At 39.8% G+C, this 18,484-nt stretch overlaps 1 protein-coding gene across 8 annotated transcripts in view; it reads right to left on the reverse strand.

Annotated features, from left to right (window-relative positions):
- SESTD1 (SEC14 and spectrin domain containing 1) overlaps positions 1-18,484 on the reverse strand; it is a 125,435-nt gene that overhangs the window by 83,000 nt on the left and 23,951 nt on the right. For all 8 annotated transcript variants that reach the window (XM_084644124.1, XM_084644121.1, XM_084644123.1 and 5 more), the window contains one exon: positions 14,863-14,942. In XM_084644124.1, the coding sequence (XP_084500250.1) occupies positions 14,863-14,917 (55 nt within the window). In that variant the 5' untranslated portion in view covers positions 14,918-14,942. The remainder of the gene's footprint in view (positions 1-14,862; positions 14,943-18,484) is intronic.

Raw genomic sequence — 18,484 nt, forward strand, 5'->3', positions numbered from 1 at the left:
GGTTAATGACATGCCCAAAACACAGGGTTTGGTCATGAGGTGACCTTAATGCAAAACACGGTTTATAATATATATTAACAACTTTGAACACTTAAAAAAATCTCAATGTCTTTTCAATAAGACTATACATTTACATTAAGGTCTCCAATCTAGGAAGGTACTTTAGCATATACTTGCCCTCAATAGAACTATTAATGCGCTTTAAGTTAGGCACATGCTTACATACCTTGCTGAATCAAGGCCCAAAAGGTGGAAACGTAGAGCATTTGATCAAGATTATTTTTTAAAGGGTGCCTGAAGTTAGGCTCCTAAAGCCATATGAATGGCCATATTTTCAGTTACTAAATACGCAAGAACCCACAATGGCCTGTGTATCTAGATCGGAACAACAGTAAGTACATTGTACAGCTTCTGTTAGCACACAGCAGATTTTCATCCAAATATAAAGAAACAATGAATATGTCAGAATCAAAACATACAAGATTTAAGGCCTATTTTCATAGGCATAGATCATCCAGAACTCTCACCGAAGCGTTGAGAGCTATGAGTGATCTGAAAATCAGGTCCTTGATGTTTTATTCATAACACTTTTTAGTATGTAGGGAAAGGAATTCATAGTCATTTCACTAGATCTCATGAAGTGATGAGCTTTCAGTACTGAAGGGGTCGACTCTTGACTCCATCGCCCACTTTTTAGATTCTCAAAAAAACACCATCATTCTTTCTCCCATGCTTTCCCCGCCGACTTGGGACGAGTTCCCTGTAAACATTCCCGAAGTCATTTCTTTGTTCTCTTTCAAATCCTGTGTTTGTACAGTGCCTAGCACAATAGGGTCCTTGTCCAGAACTAGGACTCCTAGGTACTACAATAATTCTAAGGAATACAGCAGAACCCTGTTTATCTGATCTAACTGGGACAGGGGACAGATCAGATAATCAAAAAACTAAATAAAAAGTGGAAAATGGGAAAGTGCAATGCTATACCGCCATCTGGTGGTCACAGGAGAGATCTCCCCCTTCTGGACGGGTGTGCGCTGGTTGTTCAGTTAACACAGAAAACCAGATAATGACGGATCAGATCAAAGGGGTTCTATTGTAATAACACCACCACCAACTTAAGAAAAAGGCACTTCCAAGTTTGCTCGCAATAAAGATGAGGTACTGAAATTAAAGTATACTTTACATTTGATATCACACCACAAATTATATGTAAACCATTGACCAAACAAATGCTTTTAATCTCATTTGAAATGGCTGTTTAAACCATGTGGTAGATGCCCACAATACTAGATACTAACAATATATGGCTAGGGCCTGGCCTATGCCATGTCCCCGTTTTGCCTCTCCGATTCTCTTCGGAAACCTGTGTTGTGAGACTAAGAAAAATCACATCAGCTCTGCCCTATGGCTGCTTGGGGAGAGTTATGAGCAACAGAAGAGAGGCATACTGGAATTATTCGCTAGTGAGAAGGGCAAAACACAAAGGCAGAAGAAGGGCAGAGTAGCAGACATACATCCATTACAGCAAAATAGAATGAAGGACAGGTAAAGAAACAGAAGTGTCCCTACCATACACTACAATCACAGGTGCCAGGAGGCTGAGAGCAAGTTTGGGGAAAATCAAAAGGTATGCTCATTATTAGACCTACTAGCCATAGGCTGATAGGGAATATGGAGCCACCAAAACAGGTGCAGCATTTAGGTAGGAATCGCTGCATCCTCCTCCTTCTCAGTTGCTGAGTGGGATAATAGCTCTCACCTGACTGTTGTCCCTGGACATATCCCTCTCATGTCCCTGCCATCACGTATCAGTTCTACCACTCACATTCCCACAGTATAACACTGCAAGGTATCAGTTTGACATGGAAATTCTAATGGATGCCCTGTTTCCAGTGCTAGTTACTGATTCACCGATGTAGCATAAGCAAAGCTGCAAGGATTGAACAGAATGTTATATCTTTGCACTTGGATCTTTTCAGCAACCACCTTCCTGAGAAATTGTATTTCAGGCGAAAAACATGCTGCTTATCTAATTTTTTAGAATGAAATAAAGTACATGGAAATGAACAGATATAAACTGCAGCATGATTTACAAGTTAGTCCAATAGCTTTTTAAGCCACCACTTTGGCCTTATAATATAATCTTTTTCTATCCGTCAGCCTTTTTTCTTCCAAATCTTCCACATCTGCATTAATAAACCAGTTTCAAAGTAAACTGTAAATCTCAGTAGCTTTGAAGGTGCTCCGATTTTCTTTGCCATTGCTTATTGGGATAAAAGATTTCTTAAATGTATTAACCTTTTTGTAAAATCCTGCAGGATCGTCTAATATAACAAGGAGTTACTTATAGACAGTAAGGGGACAGTATCCTAACCACTTCAACCAGATCTGGAAAGCTGGAGTTTGTATGATAGATAATAATTTCAGTTTTATTATTGATGGAAATGGAGGTGGGGGAGGAGAATTGTTTTCAGAGATGCTAAAAAGGCAAGTTTTTCCTAAGTGATTTTAAATACCTTGAATATTAAGTTAAGAAAGGCATTAAATCATCATGTTCTTGCTTCATGACAGCAGCTGATCTAAATGGAATTTGAATTATGACCACTCAGTCCACAAAGCCACTTAAAGAGAGTCCTATCTGTGCAGAATTATATATGAGATAAGCCACACACACACAAAATCTGAACACGAGTATCAAGTGTCGAAGCTACAAACTGGTATACACGCAGAGGAGCTCTTTCCCAAGATAAGCCTAGATGCAGGGTGACATAACTTGGCCATTTATACAATCAGTGTTGGAATTATAACTACAATAATAGTTAAAAATCTGTTCTTTTTCAAAGCCATTAAAAGCCCAAACCTGGAATTAAAAATCCAGTGATGATACCAGGAATATAAAACAACTAGGCATATTTCCATCCCTCACAAAGGGCCAGATTCTGTACACCTTATTTATACAAGTAGCCCCCTTAGGTTCAGACTACTTGAAGCAAGAAAGGATTTTTTTTTTTTTTGGCCCCCTGGAAGTCATCCAGGAAGTTTATAGCAGTTTTCTATCTATCTTTCTAACCATGATGGCCCAAGAGAATGCCAACATAGATTGTTGATAACCAGCTATAGGGGGGTTCAGCAGTCTGAGCAGTGTAAATGTTAATTTTATCACCCTTGTTGCCACCTCCTTTCCCAGGAACAGACAGAGAAGGGAACTGAGGGGCTCTTGAGTATGGGTTGGCCCCTCCCCCAGAAACCAGTAAGCTGCTGTAGGACAGTTCCTGCTAGAGTTGTCTCCATTCTGTAGTTCACTGTTTTGAGCAGCAGAAGCTGCAGACAGCTGCCTTTGCCTCTTCTCTTCCTGAACAGCAGAGGCTACTGAAAGCCCAACCAGTAGCAAAGGAGGGATCTTAAATGAGAAAAAAACAAAAGGAAGGAGGGGAATTGGATCAATATTGTTCAAAAGTTGAAGGGTTGCCTTTACCTTTTAGCTTGAGTCTGAGTGCACTTTAAAAAAAGCAGTTTCTCTCCTCCAGTTATATTGCTTACAAATATATTAAATTAAACAAATAAGAATAAAATAGTATTTGTCTTAGGATCTGAAACCATTGTAAGTCAAGTGTAAGTCAAAAGCCATGCTTCTCCACTGATAGTTTGTCTTCACAAAGTTCTCAAAAACAAGAACAAAACACTAAATAAGGATAGGAGTGCTACTAAAAACATCAACCAAAATATGGTCTTCCACCATCAAAAACCAAACCACATTTCTCCTAAGAGGCAGGAGGATATATCCCTCTCCAATACTGAGTTTAGCTCTGAGCAAGCAGACAGCAGAAAAAAAAAACAGACAAGCATGGCCCATCCACAAATGTTGACATCAAAGAAACTGTTTTGGAGCTGAGCTCCATGAAGGCTAAATTCAAGCAGTAGTTACAGATCTTAAAAATGGATGCACGATGGAAGAAGTAGTAGACCAAATGAATGAGCAAAGTACCACTGTCACATAGGTAGCTGACATCATCTTCCTTTCCAAATGCAAACAGATGGACATCGTAACAAAACACTTTAGATAAGCTATTACCAGCAGGAGAGTGGGGTGGGGGGAGAGAAAACCTTTTATAGTGGTAAACACCCATTTTTTCCATGGTTTGTATGTATAAGAACATCTTCTGTATCTTCCACAGTATGCATCCAATGAAGTGAGCTGTAGCTCACGAAAGCTTATGCTCAAATAAATTGGTTAGTCTCTAAGGTGCCACAAGTACTCCTTTTCTTTTTGCGAATACAGACTAACACGGCTGTTACTCTGAAACCAGGATTAAAACAAAACAAACAGAAGATGAAGGGACTTGGAGCTGAAACTCAAAGACCTACATAAAAAAACAACACAAACAGCAAATGAAAAATAAAGATGTCCCTGAAGCGACCCTACTGTACTTGTAGAGGTTCTATTTAAATAAATTCTAGTCAGAGAAGAAAAAAATCTATATTCAAGCCTATTGTGCTTTCTTCCACCAGACCACATCAGGAGTCTGCCCCACAGAGAATCAAACATCTGTCTCCATTAGTATGCCAACAAGAATCAAACCATAAGAAAAACCAAGGAATAAAGGATCCTTTAATGGTCCAAGGGTACAGAATTGCAAGAAACTGGTCCATCAAATTTAACCTTTAAAATAAGGCAAGTTCTCTGCTGCATTGTGTCACACACCAGTGAGATTTTCCTTGAAATTGTGCTTCTCACATAAACCACATCTATTTGAGCAAAAATATTGCTTCTCTTTCCCTCAGGGCAAATACTTCTTCAATAACAGTTGACTGTTTTAATACAGGTAATGATTCCCTCCACTACTACTAACACAGAGCTAGTATCAAAGAGTTGAATACAGACTATTTCCAGTGCCTTCTTTTCCTTTTGTCACAGATAATGAAACCTTTATGAGCTCAGCTGCTTGCTTATGCGTTGAGCAACACCAGAGCTCGCGTGACATGGAGGCAGGATAGCAATAAAATAAATTGGCTACGCTCATAGTACAAAATTAGGAGTGATGCGACATTTTCTGTAGAAATAACATCACTGCTTCAGCTCGGAAAACTACCACTTGACCATCATTCACATGCAAGCTGAACTGACTTGTAAAACAAAAAATGGTTCCCACTTTTCAAATAAAAAAAGTCACCCGATATAGCTGAGTTTTAAAACTAACAAAACTGGTTAGTTGGATACCACCAAAGAAAATGAGGGGAAATGGCTATAAATTTCACCCTTCTGCCAGATTAAGGGATTATAGTATAGTATTGTTATTTTGCATAACAAACCTGACTTTTGTTGACAGAACTGCGTAGTGTAGACAAGGCCTTACAGAAAATCTTACCTCAGTTTATTCAGCAAATAGTTGGAATCACTTAATATGTTGCAAATGTGTGAAAAATTGTGAATGAAAATACATCTTTTAATTGAAATTGTCATTTTTTTTAAAGCCTGCTTATGGGGGTCAGTCACTTCAGCAAGCAGTCAGTCACCAGGTAGATTAGCAATCTTGTCAAAAAGATTGCAAATCCAGTGCTCATTTTGCTTTGAATGTGTATTTTACAGTCATAAGAACTATTTTGTAAATACTAGAATTGGTTAAAAATTTTGTTCAAATTTTCCCAAACACCGTCTGCAGAAAAATTTCATTTTTTCAAAACTGGCAGTTATTCTACAAAAAAAGTCTAAATGTTTTGGGTTATTGGTTGTTTAGTCATTCTGCCTTTCCTCCTTTTTAATGGAAAAAAGACAGGGGGACTCAAACATTGGAAAACAATTTGTTTTTCAGGGTCCTGATTCTTTGTTTTGTTTTTAAGTGGAAAATTTTCACATTTTCCATGAAACATACTTATTTTCCAACCAGAGAATCATGTTACAAGGAGGGCTGCAGTACAAAGTTTGCAGTTGCCATGCTTCCTTTTGACTCTCTCAGGGTATATCTACACTGCAATAAAACACTTGTGGCTATGTCGACATAATAAAACTATCTTGATGAGCGGCATAGAGCTTTATGTGACAAAGTTAGAGAGAGGCAGCTTCAGTGTAGACAGTGCGCTTACTTATGTAGCCTTAAGTGGCCTTCAGGACGTGTCCCACAGTGCTCATCATGACCGCTCTGGTAAGCTGTTTCTACTCCTTTGCCCTGCAGCCAGGTACACAGGCATGCGCCCCTCCCCCTTTAAAGCCCCAGGAATTTTGGAAATTCCACTTCCTGTATGCTCAGCGTGGACAGCTCACATCGTATCTTCCCAGCTAACCATGCCAGCTTTCTGCACCAAATGTGCTCCCACCTGGAGTACACCAAAGTTGCTGGATTGGTTGGATCTGCAGGGAGAGGAGGCTGTGTAGTCACAGCTCCAATCCAGTCATAGGAACTTTGACACATACAAGCAGATTGCTCCTGGTATTGATGAGAAGGGGGCATGAAAGGGACACACAGAAGTGCCGTGCTAAGATCAAGGAGCTGAGACAGGCATACCAGAAGACAAGGGAGGCCAACGGTCACTCTGGTGTGGCACTGAAACCATGCTGCTTCTACAAGGACATGTTTTGAGAAGGGATGCAATCGTCTGATCAGGCCAATAGCGAGCACAGACCATGGAGAGAGACAATAAATGAAAAACTAGAAATGGATAGCCAGGAGAGGAGACAGGGAAGAAGCGGATAATAGAGGGTCAGGAGCGGATGATAAAGCTCACGGAGGACCAATCATAGATGCTCAGGTCCCTGATAGCACTGCAGTTGGAACACATGCATGCTTGACTCTCCTGCAGCCCATAAAGAACGGCATTCCATGCCCTCCCCAAACTTCCCACACACATTCCTTGCACATTTCTGGCCCATCACAGTACCCCTTGTACTCCAAGCCTAGGGACATTTTCGGTAACAACAGCTGGACTTACACACAGCTGTGAGATCCTTATTTCAGAGAGTGTTGCTCACGGTCATGAACCCTGTAAGAAATGTTAATATGTGTATTACTGTTTAATAAAAATTTAGTCTTACAAAGACAGTGAAGATTTATTTGGGACCTACATGGGGGTGTGGGCAGAAATTCATACACAGTGGCAATCAGCACATTTGCAGACTACAATTAATTTTCAAGCAGGAATCGTTATTCTAGGTGGCAAGTAAATAATGCCTGTCTGAATGCATTACAGAAAGACACATGACTGGGGCTCATTGCCAAAATGCTGCTTCAGAGACTCCCTGATTCGAATAGCCCCCTGTTGAGACCCTCTAATAGCCCTGATATCTGGCTGCTCAAAATCAGCTGCCAGGCAATCCACCTCAGTGCTCCACTCCTCTGGAAACTTTTCCTCCTTGGCTTCACAAATGTTATGCAGAGCACAGCAGGCTGCTATGACCATGGGAATATTTTCCTCATTGAGGTTCAGTCTGCCAAAAAGGCAGCGCCAGAGACCACTTAAAGCGCCAAACACATATTCTATGGTCATTCTGTTGCTGCTGAAGCGCTTCTTGCTGCCGTCAAGGTTTCCGATGTAAGGCTTCATGAACCACAGAAGTAACGGGTATGCTAGGTCTCCCAGGATCACTATGGGCATTTCCACATTCCCTATTGGAATCTTCTGCTCCAGAAAGAAAGTCCCTGCATGCAGCTTTCCATACAGGCCAGCGTTATTGAAGATGGATGCATCACGCATCTTCCCTGACCACCCCGCATTGTAGTCAGTGAAATGACCCTGGTGTAGCCAGACAGCCAGCCCCCCCCCCCCCTCCCTCAGACCAGCATTGCTGGAAACACAGGAGGAAGCAGGAACAGGGCTCTTAACATATATTCCAGCACAGCCTTTGAAGCTGTGAAAGCACAGGTGTGCTGCTACAATGTGCCTCTGGGAACAGATACAACGATTAAGCTCACAGCAGGCAGAGGCCCTGTGACAGACATGGCTCTTAGCCCCTACTAAATAGCGTGATGCACACACACCAACATCCTAGGTGGGAAAATATTTACCCTGATAAAAGAAATGTCCAGTAGTCGAAACTTATTGTTTCTCTCCCTTGCAAGTGTAAACTACTCTTGCGAAAGCTGGCGTCACCCCGACAGACCAGCCTCAATTTGGCATAAGAAAGGAGAAAGAGAATAAAGGAGTACAGAGGTATAAGTAGGGGACCTACAGCACCATGATTTTTGAGTGCTTTTCACTATCTATCTGCTGGTCAGATAAGTGACAGCCTCCCAAGGCTTCTGCAGCTAAGAGGGTCCCTAAGCCTTGTCCCTTATTCGTCTTTCCGCGGAATTGAGTGACCGATCCTGGCTTGGCACCGCTGGAATCGAGAGATGCAAGGAGGGTAAGAAGCACCCACACCTGATCTCCTATCTTTAGTGTACACATATTTTGAAATAGAGCTCTATACTTTGTTTTCTTTCTTTGGGATTGTGGCTTCAGTTTTGTAACTTGTTTGTGTGTGTAACATCTCTACATTTAAATAAGTAGGCACTAGCAATTTTGTAACCACATGATTAGAATCTAGCTTAATAAATTTTGGTAACCATTTATGCATAAGCCTGACTTGTTTTCTCTGGTTTACTGTAAAGCAGCCAACACAATTAAAGAACCTCAGCCGTTTTGGCTCTAAAGCCTGGCCATTAGGTGAGAGTACTAAGAGCCTAGCGTTGAGTTGTGCCGCCTCCACGGGGCAAACTCTTGGGGCACCTGTCAGTCAATCCTGGCTGCCCGCTGCGAAGGAGCTCTGAGCTCTAGCAGTTAAAGTCACGGGTGGTTAGGACCTTGGGGCATCCATCAGCCTAGCCCGGGCTGCCTGCCGCGAAGGGACAGTGCGTCCTAGCGGTTAAAGTCACGGATGGTATAAACGGGCATAGCTGGCACCTCACCGAACATCCTTGGCCGTCGGCTAACACCTGGTAATCCACCAGCACCTGCAATACCATAGAGAAGTAGCCCTTTCACAAGATGGTCTGGGGCCAAAATTGGGATATGCATGCCATCTATCACCCTGCCGCAGTTAGGGAATCCCATTGCCGCAACACCATCCAGTATTTCCCCAAAATTGCCCAGAGTCACAGTCCTTTGTAGCAGGAGACGATTAATGACCCTGCACACTTGCATCATCACAACACTTTCAGTGGGTTTCCGATCTTCAAACTGATTCACGACTAACCAATAGCAGACTGAAGTTGCCAGCAATCACCACATGCTTTTCCACTACTATGGCAGCTCTCATTTTGGTGTCCTGGCGCTGCAGGGCGGGGACAAGCTCTGCACGCTGTTCAAGGAAGGTGGCTTTGTGCATATAGAAGTTGTGCAGCACTGCTCGACATCCCACAGCCTGCATCACAATCTGATCCCACCACCCAGTGCTTGTTTCCTGAGCCCAATAGCGACAGTCCACCATGTGCAGCTGCTCCATGAATGTCAACATCAATCTTGAATTTTTTTCTTTCCATGGCACACAGCAGGGCAGGCAGTACGGATTCCTGTTCAGATTTGCAGCTCATGAAATTGTACCGAGTCAGCCACATTGTGTTCTTAACGCTCATCACAAGACTGGTGAGCAGTGCAGGATCTATACTTTCAGGCAGAGATGGTGGACGCAAGTTTACAGGGACAGTTGAAAAACAGCACAAAACGTAGTCAGAAGCCCATGGAATCATGGGACAGAGAAAATTGCATCATGGGGCAGTAATCCCACTCCCATGATACATTTTGATCCATTCCCACAACTCTTAGCAGAAGAAGGTGGTGATTTGCACAGTGGGATAGCTACCCATGGTATACTGCTCTCTCTGTTCGTACTAGAGCACCAACTGTGAATAAGCTCCGCTGACACAAGAAATATTGTGTGAACATGCACAAGCAATGTAATTACAGTGGTTTATGATCATCAACGTAACTTAAGTCGAATTAACTCTGTAGTGTAGACATGGCCATAAGTCTCTCTCATGGAGTTTCCCTTTACCCTTCTCCATCACAAAGCAACCACACCATAAATTAGTTGTAAAAATTCGCTTATATTGATTACACAAGAGAATCTAAAATTTAAGATGCACTCAACATTTCATATGCAAGTTTAGATTTGACACTTGAAATCTACTCACATCTGCAGTAGGTGTTTGATCTCTAAGATGACTTTTTATTGAATAATTACCTGGATTTAAACAGCACTCATGGTATGGATTTAAACTGCTCTTTATTTGTTGACATTTTCACCAAAGATTGCAATAAATTACATATGTTATTGAGTTTCATGACATTTCACAGCATGCTCAAACTGAGTTATTTTTACTAAGGAGATAAGATTAAAAAAACCTTTATTCTACCTGCATAATAATTTTAGTACAGGTTTATCAAACAACTAAGACTTGTTCAGGTCAGACAAATATTCTGTCATTGAAAGTCTTCGAACAGTTTCTTCAGTTAAACCACTCAAAATGATGGCAAAACAAGGATTATCTACTTCCCACATACGCCCTCCAATGAATGACACTACTCTACAATGTCAATAAAGGTACTGAGCAATTCAATGTACCTTTCTAAACTAGAATTATTTTAATTCACAACCAATCAATTTTAAAGATATTTATAAAAGTGTTTGGCATAAATTGCTTAACAATCATATCCAGATTGTCAGTTAGGAAATTTCAGCAACCTTCCCTGAACATACCCAAAGCATTCAATATCATCAATACAAGAAAACCAAAACATATTACACAATGGAAGTTACACCAATGATAGGGTGACCCAGATTATTTTTTTCATTTTTGTCTCAGCTTCTTAGGCCTGGTCTACACTGGGAGGGGGGGGGGGGGGAAGGGAATCGATCTAAGTTATGTAACTTCAGCTACGTGAATAATGTAGCTGAAGTCAACATACTTAGATCTACTCACTGCAGTGTCTTCACTGTGGTCAGTTGACTGCTGCCACTCCCCCGGCGACTCTGCCTGCACCTCTCGTGCCAATGGAGTACAGGAGTCAAAGGGAGAGTGCTCAGGGGTCGATTTATCGCGTCTAGACTAGACACAATAAATTGACCACCACTAGATCGATTGCTGCCTGCCAATCTGGGGGTTAGTATAGACATATCCTTAGTTATATTGCGATAATTAGATTTAGCAGAAGTCATTCATTTCTCCTTCCTTTTTAAAAAATTCTCTTGTGTGATTGTTCATCACTGCATCATTATTTCTACCTCAGACACATTCCCCACTACCTTCACAATACTATATGTAGGAGTGGCAATCCCAAATCTGATTGTGACTCTAGATATACTAAACTGGAAGCCATAAATAAATAAAAAGGTCATCTGACAAAGAAGCCATAATTTGAGCTATTATGTGGGGATTCTAAGGTTTAGAACCAATCTTAAAATAGGACAAATTCATGTGAAGTACGTTACAGATCAGCATAAACTGATCTAATTTACATGCTGAAAGAGTGGAAGAGCAGAACTTTACCACAAAAAGCAACCAAGGACAGGTATAAGAAATAAAACCAAAGGAACTGCTCTCTTACACCGTCCTGTTGGTTGCATTTTCTGCTTCTACAGAACCTCACATTTCTCCCTCCTCAGTCATTTGCACTAATTTACCAATGCGTAATTTGCAAAGTCATTTATATAGCCTCTGAATTTGGCCCAAGGTTTCCAAGTCTGTGGAAACACTGTTCCAGTAGAAACTGCTGTGTTTTCCCTCTGATAAGTGAAGTGGTGAGAGCAAATAATGGATGTACCAACTGAGGTAATTAATCAAGCATTATTGCCAATAGCTTCTAGAAGGAACCACTTAGCCTCCTATCTCAAGAAGCTTAGCCTCCTATCTCAAGCGAACAAGTCCTGAAAAGCACTGTGTAGTTGAGGGAGGGAAAATGATGTAAAGTTAGACAAGGACTAATAAAGCAGGTCAAAACATACTAGTTTTAAGGTGTTTTCTAGCAGATTATAATTCTCATGTCTGGGGAGCTCAGCATCCAAAAATCTACCACATATTTTCACAGCATAACTTTCTTCTGATGATGATTATATTTTATATTCCTTGAAACTAAATGATATAAACAGATTTGACAAATTGGTTGCCCACCAGTTTTCTTTATTCACATCTGAGAAAGCTAAAACATCTGTTGTATAAGTCTAAACCATTAATTAAATTAAAATGTCTGTCAATACTATGTAATTCCAAAGAATCAAGCCTACTCAGCAATATAGTAAGTTCCAAAAAATTTTCAGCATTTAAAATGCCTGTCATTAAATTGCTTTTCACTAAGAGTATCTGTATTTCCCAGAATACTACAGGACAGGCCCAACAAGGAAAGTAACAGAACACCACTAACCATCACCTTCAGCCCCCAACTAAAACCTCTCCAACGCATCATCAAGGATCTACAACTTATCCTGAAGGACGACCCATCACCCTCACAGATCTTGGAAGACAGGCCAGTCCTTGCTTACAGACAGCCCCCCAACCTGAAGCAAATATTCAGCAGCAACTACTCACCACACAACAAAAACACTAACCCAGGAACCTATCCTTGCAACAAAGCCCATTGCCAACTTGGTCCGCATATCTATTCAAGGGACACCATCATAGGACCTAATCACATCAGCCACACCATCAAGGGCTCGTTCACCTGCACATCTACCAATGTGATATATGCCATCATGTGCCAGCAATGCCCCTCTGCCATGTACATTGGCCAAACTGGACAGTCTCTACGCAAAAGAATAAATGGACACAAATCAGACGTCAAGAATTATAACATTCAAAAACCAGTCGAAGAACACTTCAACCTCCCTAGTCACTCAATTACAGACCTAAAAGTCACAATTATTCAACAAAAAAACTTCAAAAAAAAAAAAAAAAAAGACAGACTCCAAAGAGAAACTACAGAACTGAAATTAATTTGCAAACTGGACACCATTAAATTAGGCTTGAATAAAGACTGGGAGTGGATGAGTCATCAGACAAACTAAAAACTATTCCCCCATGCTAATTTCTTCCCCCACTGTCACTCACACCTTCTTGTCAACAGTCTGAAATGGGCCACCCGGATTATCATTACAAAAGGTTTTTTTTCCTCCTGCTGTTAATAGCCCACCTTAATTGATTAGTCTTGTTAGAGTTGGTATGGCAACACCCATTTTTCCATGTTCTCTGTATATATATGTATGTGTGTATATATCTTCCTACTGTATTTTCCACTGAATGTATCAATGAAGTGGGCTTTAGCCCACGAAAGCTTATGCCCAAATAAATGTGTTAGTCTCTAAGTTACCGCAAGTACTCCTCGTTGTTTTTGCTGATACAGACTAAGAAGGCTACCACTCTGAAACCTGTATTTCACAGTGAATCAGGTAGCTTTACTTGCCAAATTGCAAATGCACTTTAGCTGATCAGAATCTCCTTGAGGTACATGCTAATCAAACAATTGTACTATAAGTGCTGAAACTACTCCCCGAGGAGCAGCTAAGGAAATTGCTGACTATTGCAGGCTGTCAGAAGAAGCTGCTGGGGAGGGGTGTTAAGGCAAGGGAAGAGACTCTAAATCAGTGGTTCTCAATGGGGGGCGAGGGGGGAGGTTACATCAACTCATCTAGATATTCACCTAGTTTTACAATTGGCTACATAAAAAGCATTAGTGAAGTCAGTACAAACCAAAATTTCATGCAATGACCCGTTTATATTGCTCTATATACTATACAATAATTTCAATTGATTTATAATTGTATGGTAAAAATTAGAAAGTTATCCATTTTTCACTATTAGTGTGCTGTGACACTTTCGTATTTTTATGTCTGATTTTGTAAGCAAGTAGTTTTTAAGTGAGGTGAAACTTGGGGTACACAATACAAATCAGACTCCTAAAAGGGATACAGTAGCCTGGAAAGGTTGAGAACCACAACTCTAAATACATTAGCTCTGAGTTAAACATGGGAGTTTAATTTTTTAGACATTCAAGCAAGACATACACTTGCTTGATTTGGCTAAGAACTAGCCATTAGCTGAAATACAGTAATTTTTTTTTTAGCTAAAGTAATGCGTCCTGATTTGTATGATTGCAAAAATGTACCTATCTCCAACTCATCTTTCTTAAATTCTGGAGTTAAACTAGCAAGAACTAAAAGCTACGTGAACATCTAAAACAGCACCTTAGTCAGCAAAATCTCAAGTCACTTAAAACATACATCTCTTAAGGGCAAGTCTTCATTCTTTTGTAAATGATAGATTTCAACCTAAACTGCAAATGTTTTTGAGCAAAATAATAAAAATTAATATTCCAGCTCCACCCCTGCCAGACTAAATCATTATTTTTACTACTTGATAAGATTTCATCTTATTATTAATTATTTGAATGCCCAAGAGACCCAGTCTGGACCAGAACCCCATTGTGCTAGGGGCTGTACACACAGAACAAAAAGATGGTCCCTATCCTTTGTGGAGTAAAGATTGGAAAGAAAGGAGGAGAAAGAACTTTCTATAAGAAATCCTGAAAACGAACTGTCCTAAAATTCAGAATCAATTGCTTTCGTGCCAGTTAGTAGTTAATTTAATAAGGGTGCAAAACGATCACATTTTATTTTATAAGAAGTGAAACATGACACCAACCTTGGGTAGGTCATTTCAATCAAGTTACAGACCAGAATAAAAATTGGCTTACCAAGAACCACTAGTGACAAACTATGTTTGAATTTAGTTTTGCTATCCAGATTAAAAGATATTTTAGAGCTGTGTTTGAAATAAGCTTTAGTGAAAATCTGAGATACACTTCTGTCAAATACATCTGGCAAAGATCAAACAACCATACAAGTCAGATCCAAATTATACACCAGGCAACTGATTGAAGAAAAAAAATCAGAAACTGTACCTGAAAGGAAGGCTAATTTTTTCTTCAGAATAGGTAATATTACGGTAGCTTCCATTCTACTTCAGTTAACTTTCACAGCTCTGAAACACAAGAAATTAAGAGTGTCAACTTTGGGAAATCAATTACTGTGCTACACTAGAACAAGAGTTGGCTTGTGCCAGCACGGTTTTGTACTTACTTTTCAGAGAGCAGCACAGAACACTTTATAACCAAAATTGTGATGTAACATTTGAATTGCATTATGTTGCAAAACTGAAGAAAAACCCCAGATCAATGTCAATCATTTTTCCATTGTAAATCTTTTAAGTCACTATTATTTCTCTTTATTATCTGAAAGCGATTTAGGTTTTGTTATTATTTTAGCCTTAAATTTCATAGGCCCTACAAAGTTAAATTCATTTTATTTTCAACACACTAAAGACAAAACACAAACCCGAAGACATACATAGCTTAAATGCCCTTATTCAAGATGGGGAAAAAACATTAAAATAGAAGCAGTTTGTAAGTAGAACCCCTCTTATAATTTGTCATTCTTGTGTAACAGAATCGGTGTGACTAAACCTAGTGCTCCTGTTCACATTTTATAGGGTTTCTCTCAAAGAGCCAGGATTACGATAAAAAGAGTAATTATCTTCATATTGCATGTATGTTAATGCGTTACCAAATTAAGATCTCAATGCAGTTATCACCAAACTCAGACTGAAGAGACACATTTTGCAAACAATCTAATTAATCCTTTCTGTTGCTTCATCATCTTTTAATCTATTGTTTAATGTATAGGTGGAGATGTTTCTGCTTTTCTCCCCTACTTTCATGAATTCAGCCCAAATTCACAAAGCATATCAATGACAAAAACACATATTGCAGGGGAGAATTCACTCAGTTCTGCAGCATAGCAAACCTCTCACAATCCTAATAATTTACACATGCTGTTTCTGCTGGGCCATGGGAGATGATGCAATGTGATGGTTTAACCATCCAGTATACCTGACGGATTTTCTTCTTAATAATTTGAATGGACATTTCATAATAAACTGAAATTAGGAAATAATAATAATAATAATAATAATAATAATAAACAAACTGAAATGTATCTGGCAACAGCAAACAAATAGATACTTCTGTAGAGACCTTTCACATCTGCAAGAACATTTTGACAATACATGTTGCTTACTAAGGAGTCTGTTATACACACAGACCATTTTCCCCTCCCTACCATGCAGACTGACATAAAAACCAAACGGAACTGCCTTAAATGTACCAAGTTCATTAGTAGCTAAAATCCATTACGAGAAATAAATATCCACCATTGGGATAGATTATGGATACGTGAAGTCAGTGTTCTCTTCTTCTCAATTAAAAATAAAAAGCCAAAGCTAACTGAAATACCTCTTCATTGAGGCAGTATGTATTGGGAAATTGCCTAATAACTAAAAGTCCGTTTTAACATAATGACAACTTTTCTCTGTTGCTGTAAGAAATCACCAAAACTTTCAGTCTACAGCTAACAAGAAGAAAAGTGACATCCTGAGAAGAATTTAGAACAAATTACATTCCAAAAACCAGGTAAAATGTAGTAATATATACAAAGATAAGCAAGTGAAGACAAATGACACAAATAAAAGTTCAAAGTGCGTAAAAGAAAGACAATGGACTTCAATCACTGTAATGTTGAGTCACCTAAACACTGGAAGGCAACAAACAAGAGTAACTCACTCTGGAACTATACTAATCCCACCAAACGCCACAAACACACACAGATCAAATAAAAAGAAAGAATGAATTTGGATTTAAGATAAACAGTCCAAGCTCTGCCAAAAGGAACTCAAGTTGACAATTAAAGAGTAAAAAATGTGTAGCATAACCATTATATTAAAAGTTGTACAAGAGAGTATTGGGTCTGCATCTAAATCTAAGCAAGTATCTTCTAAAAAGGCAACACTCATGGGAAAGATGACCGTTAAACACCAAGATGGCATGTGAGAAAGTGATAAAAATGTAGATTTCTGCAGGTTCCTAAAAAGGTGAAGAGGCATAGGAAAATTAGTCAACAAGACCAGAACTCTGTGTGCTGGGAAGCTTGAAGAAAAACTGAGTGACAAAGGGGTGTCAAACTTTGCTTCTCACTCAGTGACAATGATCAGTGTGAGACTACAAAGAGCTTTCAGCCCACAGAAAAGCTTTACAACAAGTATCTGCCAGGGCAAAACAACTTGAATCTTTTCTGGCATCAGGATAAAGGAATTATGCAAACAACAGCCCTTTCCACACCCTCAAATACTGAACACGCACTAAGTCTTTGTCTACGCTACACAGTGGTTAGCAACACAGCCGTATCGCTAAAAGTCGGGCAGTGTAAACGTGTTTGTCAGCACTTTTGTGGACAAAATACTTCCACCCCCTAGGAGTGGGGTTCACGTTGCTGACAGGAGCGTGGTTAGTCTCTAAGGTGCCACAAGTTCTCCTTTTCTTTTTTTTTCCTCCTGCCAACAACTAGCCGTTTACACTGCCACTTGCTGTGGCAAGTTTGTTTTTCAGCAGGGGGCTTTTTTAAGCACCTGTGAATGACAAAAGTTTTTTCCTTCAATTGGCAGTGCAAACAAAGCCCAAGTCATGAAGAACAGCAAAAGAAAGTAGGCATTTGAGACCAGATCATAGCTTCCATTATTTTTCACACAGAAGAGAGAAAAACTACAGAGAACTCTCTGAAATGGCCCAAATTTCAATAGAAGAAGAGGGATTGAGCCAATATAACATTGTCCCATGTCCTAAAGTTCAAAGGAAACACCTACATACTATTTCAACATGATTGGGCTTCACAATATTGGGGACATGGCTCAGGAAGGAGAAATAGAAGGCAGGGCAAGGGTAAAGCTCCAAACCACCATCAACTTCCATATGCATAGGGATTCTCCTGCTAAGACAACATTATCTTATGCCAACTTCCACTCTGTAACTCAAGACCTTATTTCCACCAAGGGTGGGGTTTTTTGGTTTATGCATTTTCAAGGAACCAGAAAGAGCACAGCTCAAGCATGTGCTAAAAACTAGTTACTTAAAATCTCAACTTTTAAAAATTAATATGTTAATTTTCTTCTGATTTGAGTTTTAATCTTCAAGGAAAGCAACCCATCAAGTTTGAATTTTCTAGCGTCATTCATTTTTAAGTTATCCAAGAGTGAAATATCTGATTGGAACATAAGAGGAAATTTTTTTCCATGCATGTGTAACTCAAAAAATGACGGAAATGATTTGACTCAGACTTTTTTTTAAAAGTTATCTTTGGGCTAAGAGAAATTTCAGCATAAAAAGATCTTGTTCGAAAAAGCTAGGAATGCATGAAAGACTTAACAGAAATAAGAAAATCAGCACCAGTGATAGCATGCACCACTTGAACACATTTTATACATAGATCTGTCACACCCACCCACCTCTATACAAATCTCTGTGTGGGGGGGTGGGTGCGCGCGCGCATACAAAACCAATCGTAGCCACTTCCCATCGTCAGTGGGGATTGAATCCGTAGCCTCAAACAGCACCAACAGTATCTGAGCTACCACCACCCACGCTAAAGGAGAACCTATTTAGTTGTGACAATACAAAGTTGTATAGTAAGCAGTGC

Source organism: Lepidochelys olivacea (assembly GCF_965140295.1).
Source record: "Lepidochelys olivacea isolate rLepOli2 genome assembly, chromosome: 11".
NCBI classification, from domain to species: domain Eukaryota; kingdom Metazoa; phylum Chordata; order Testudines; family Cheloniidae; genus Lepidochelys; species Lepidochelys olivacea.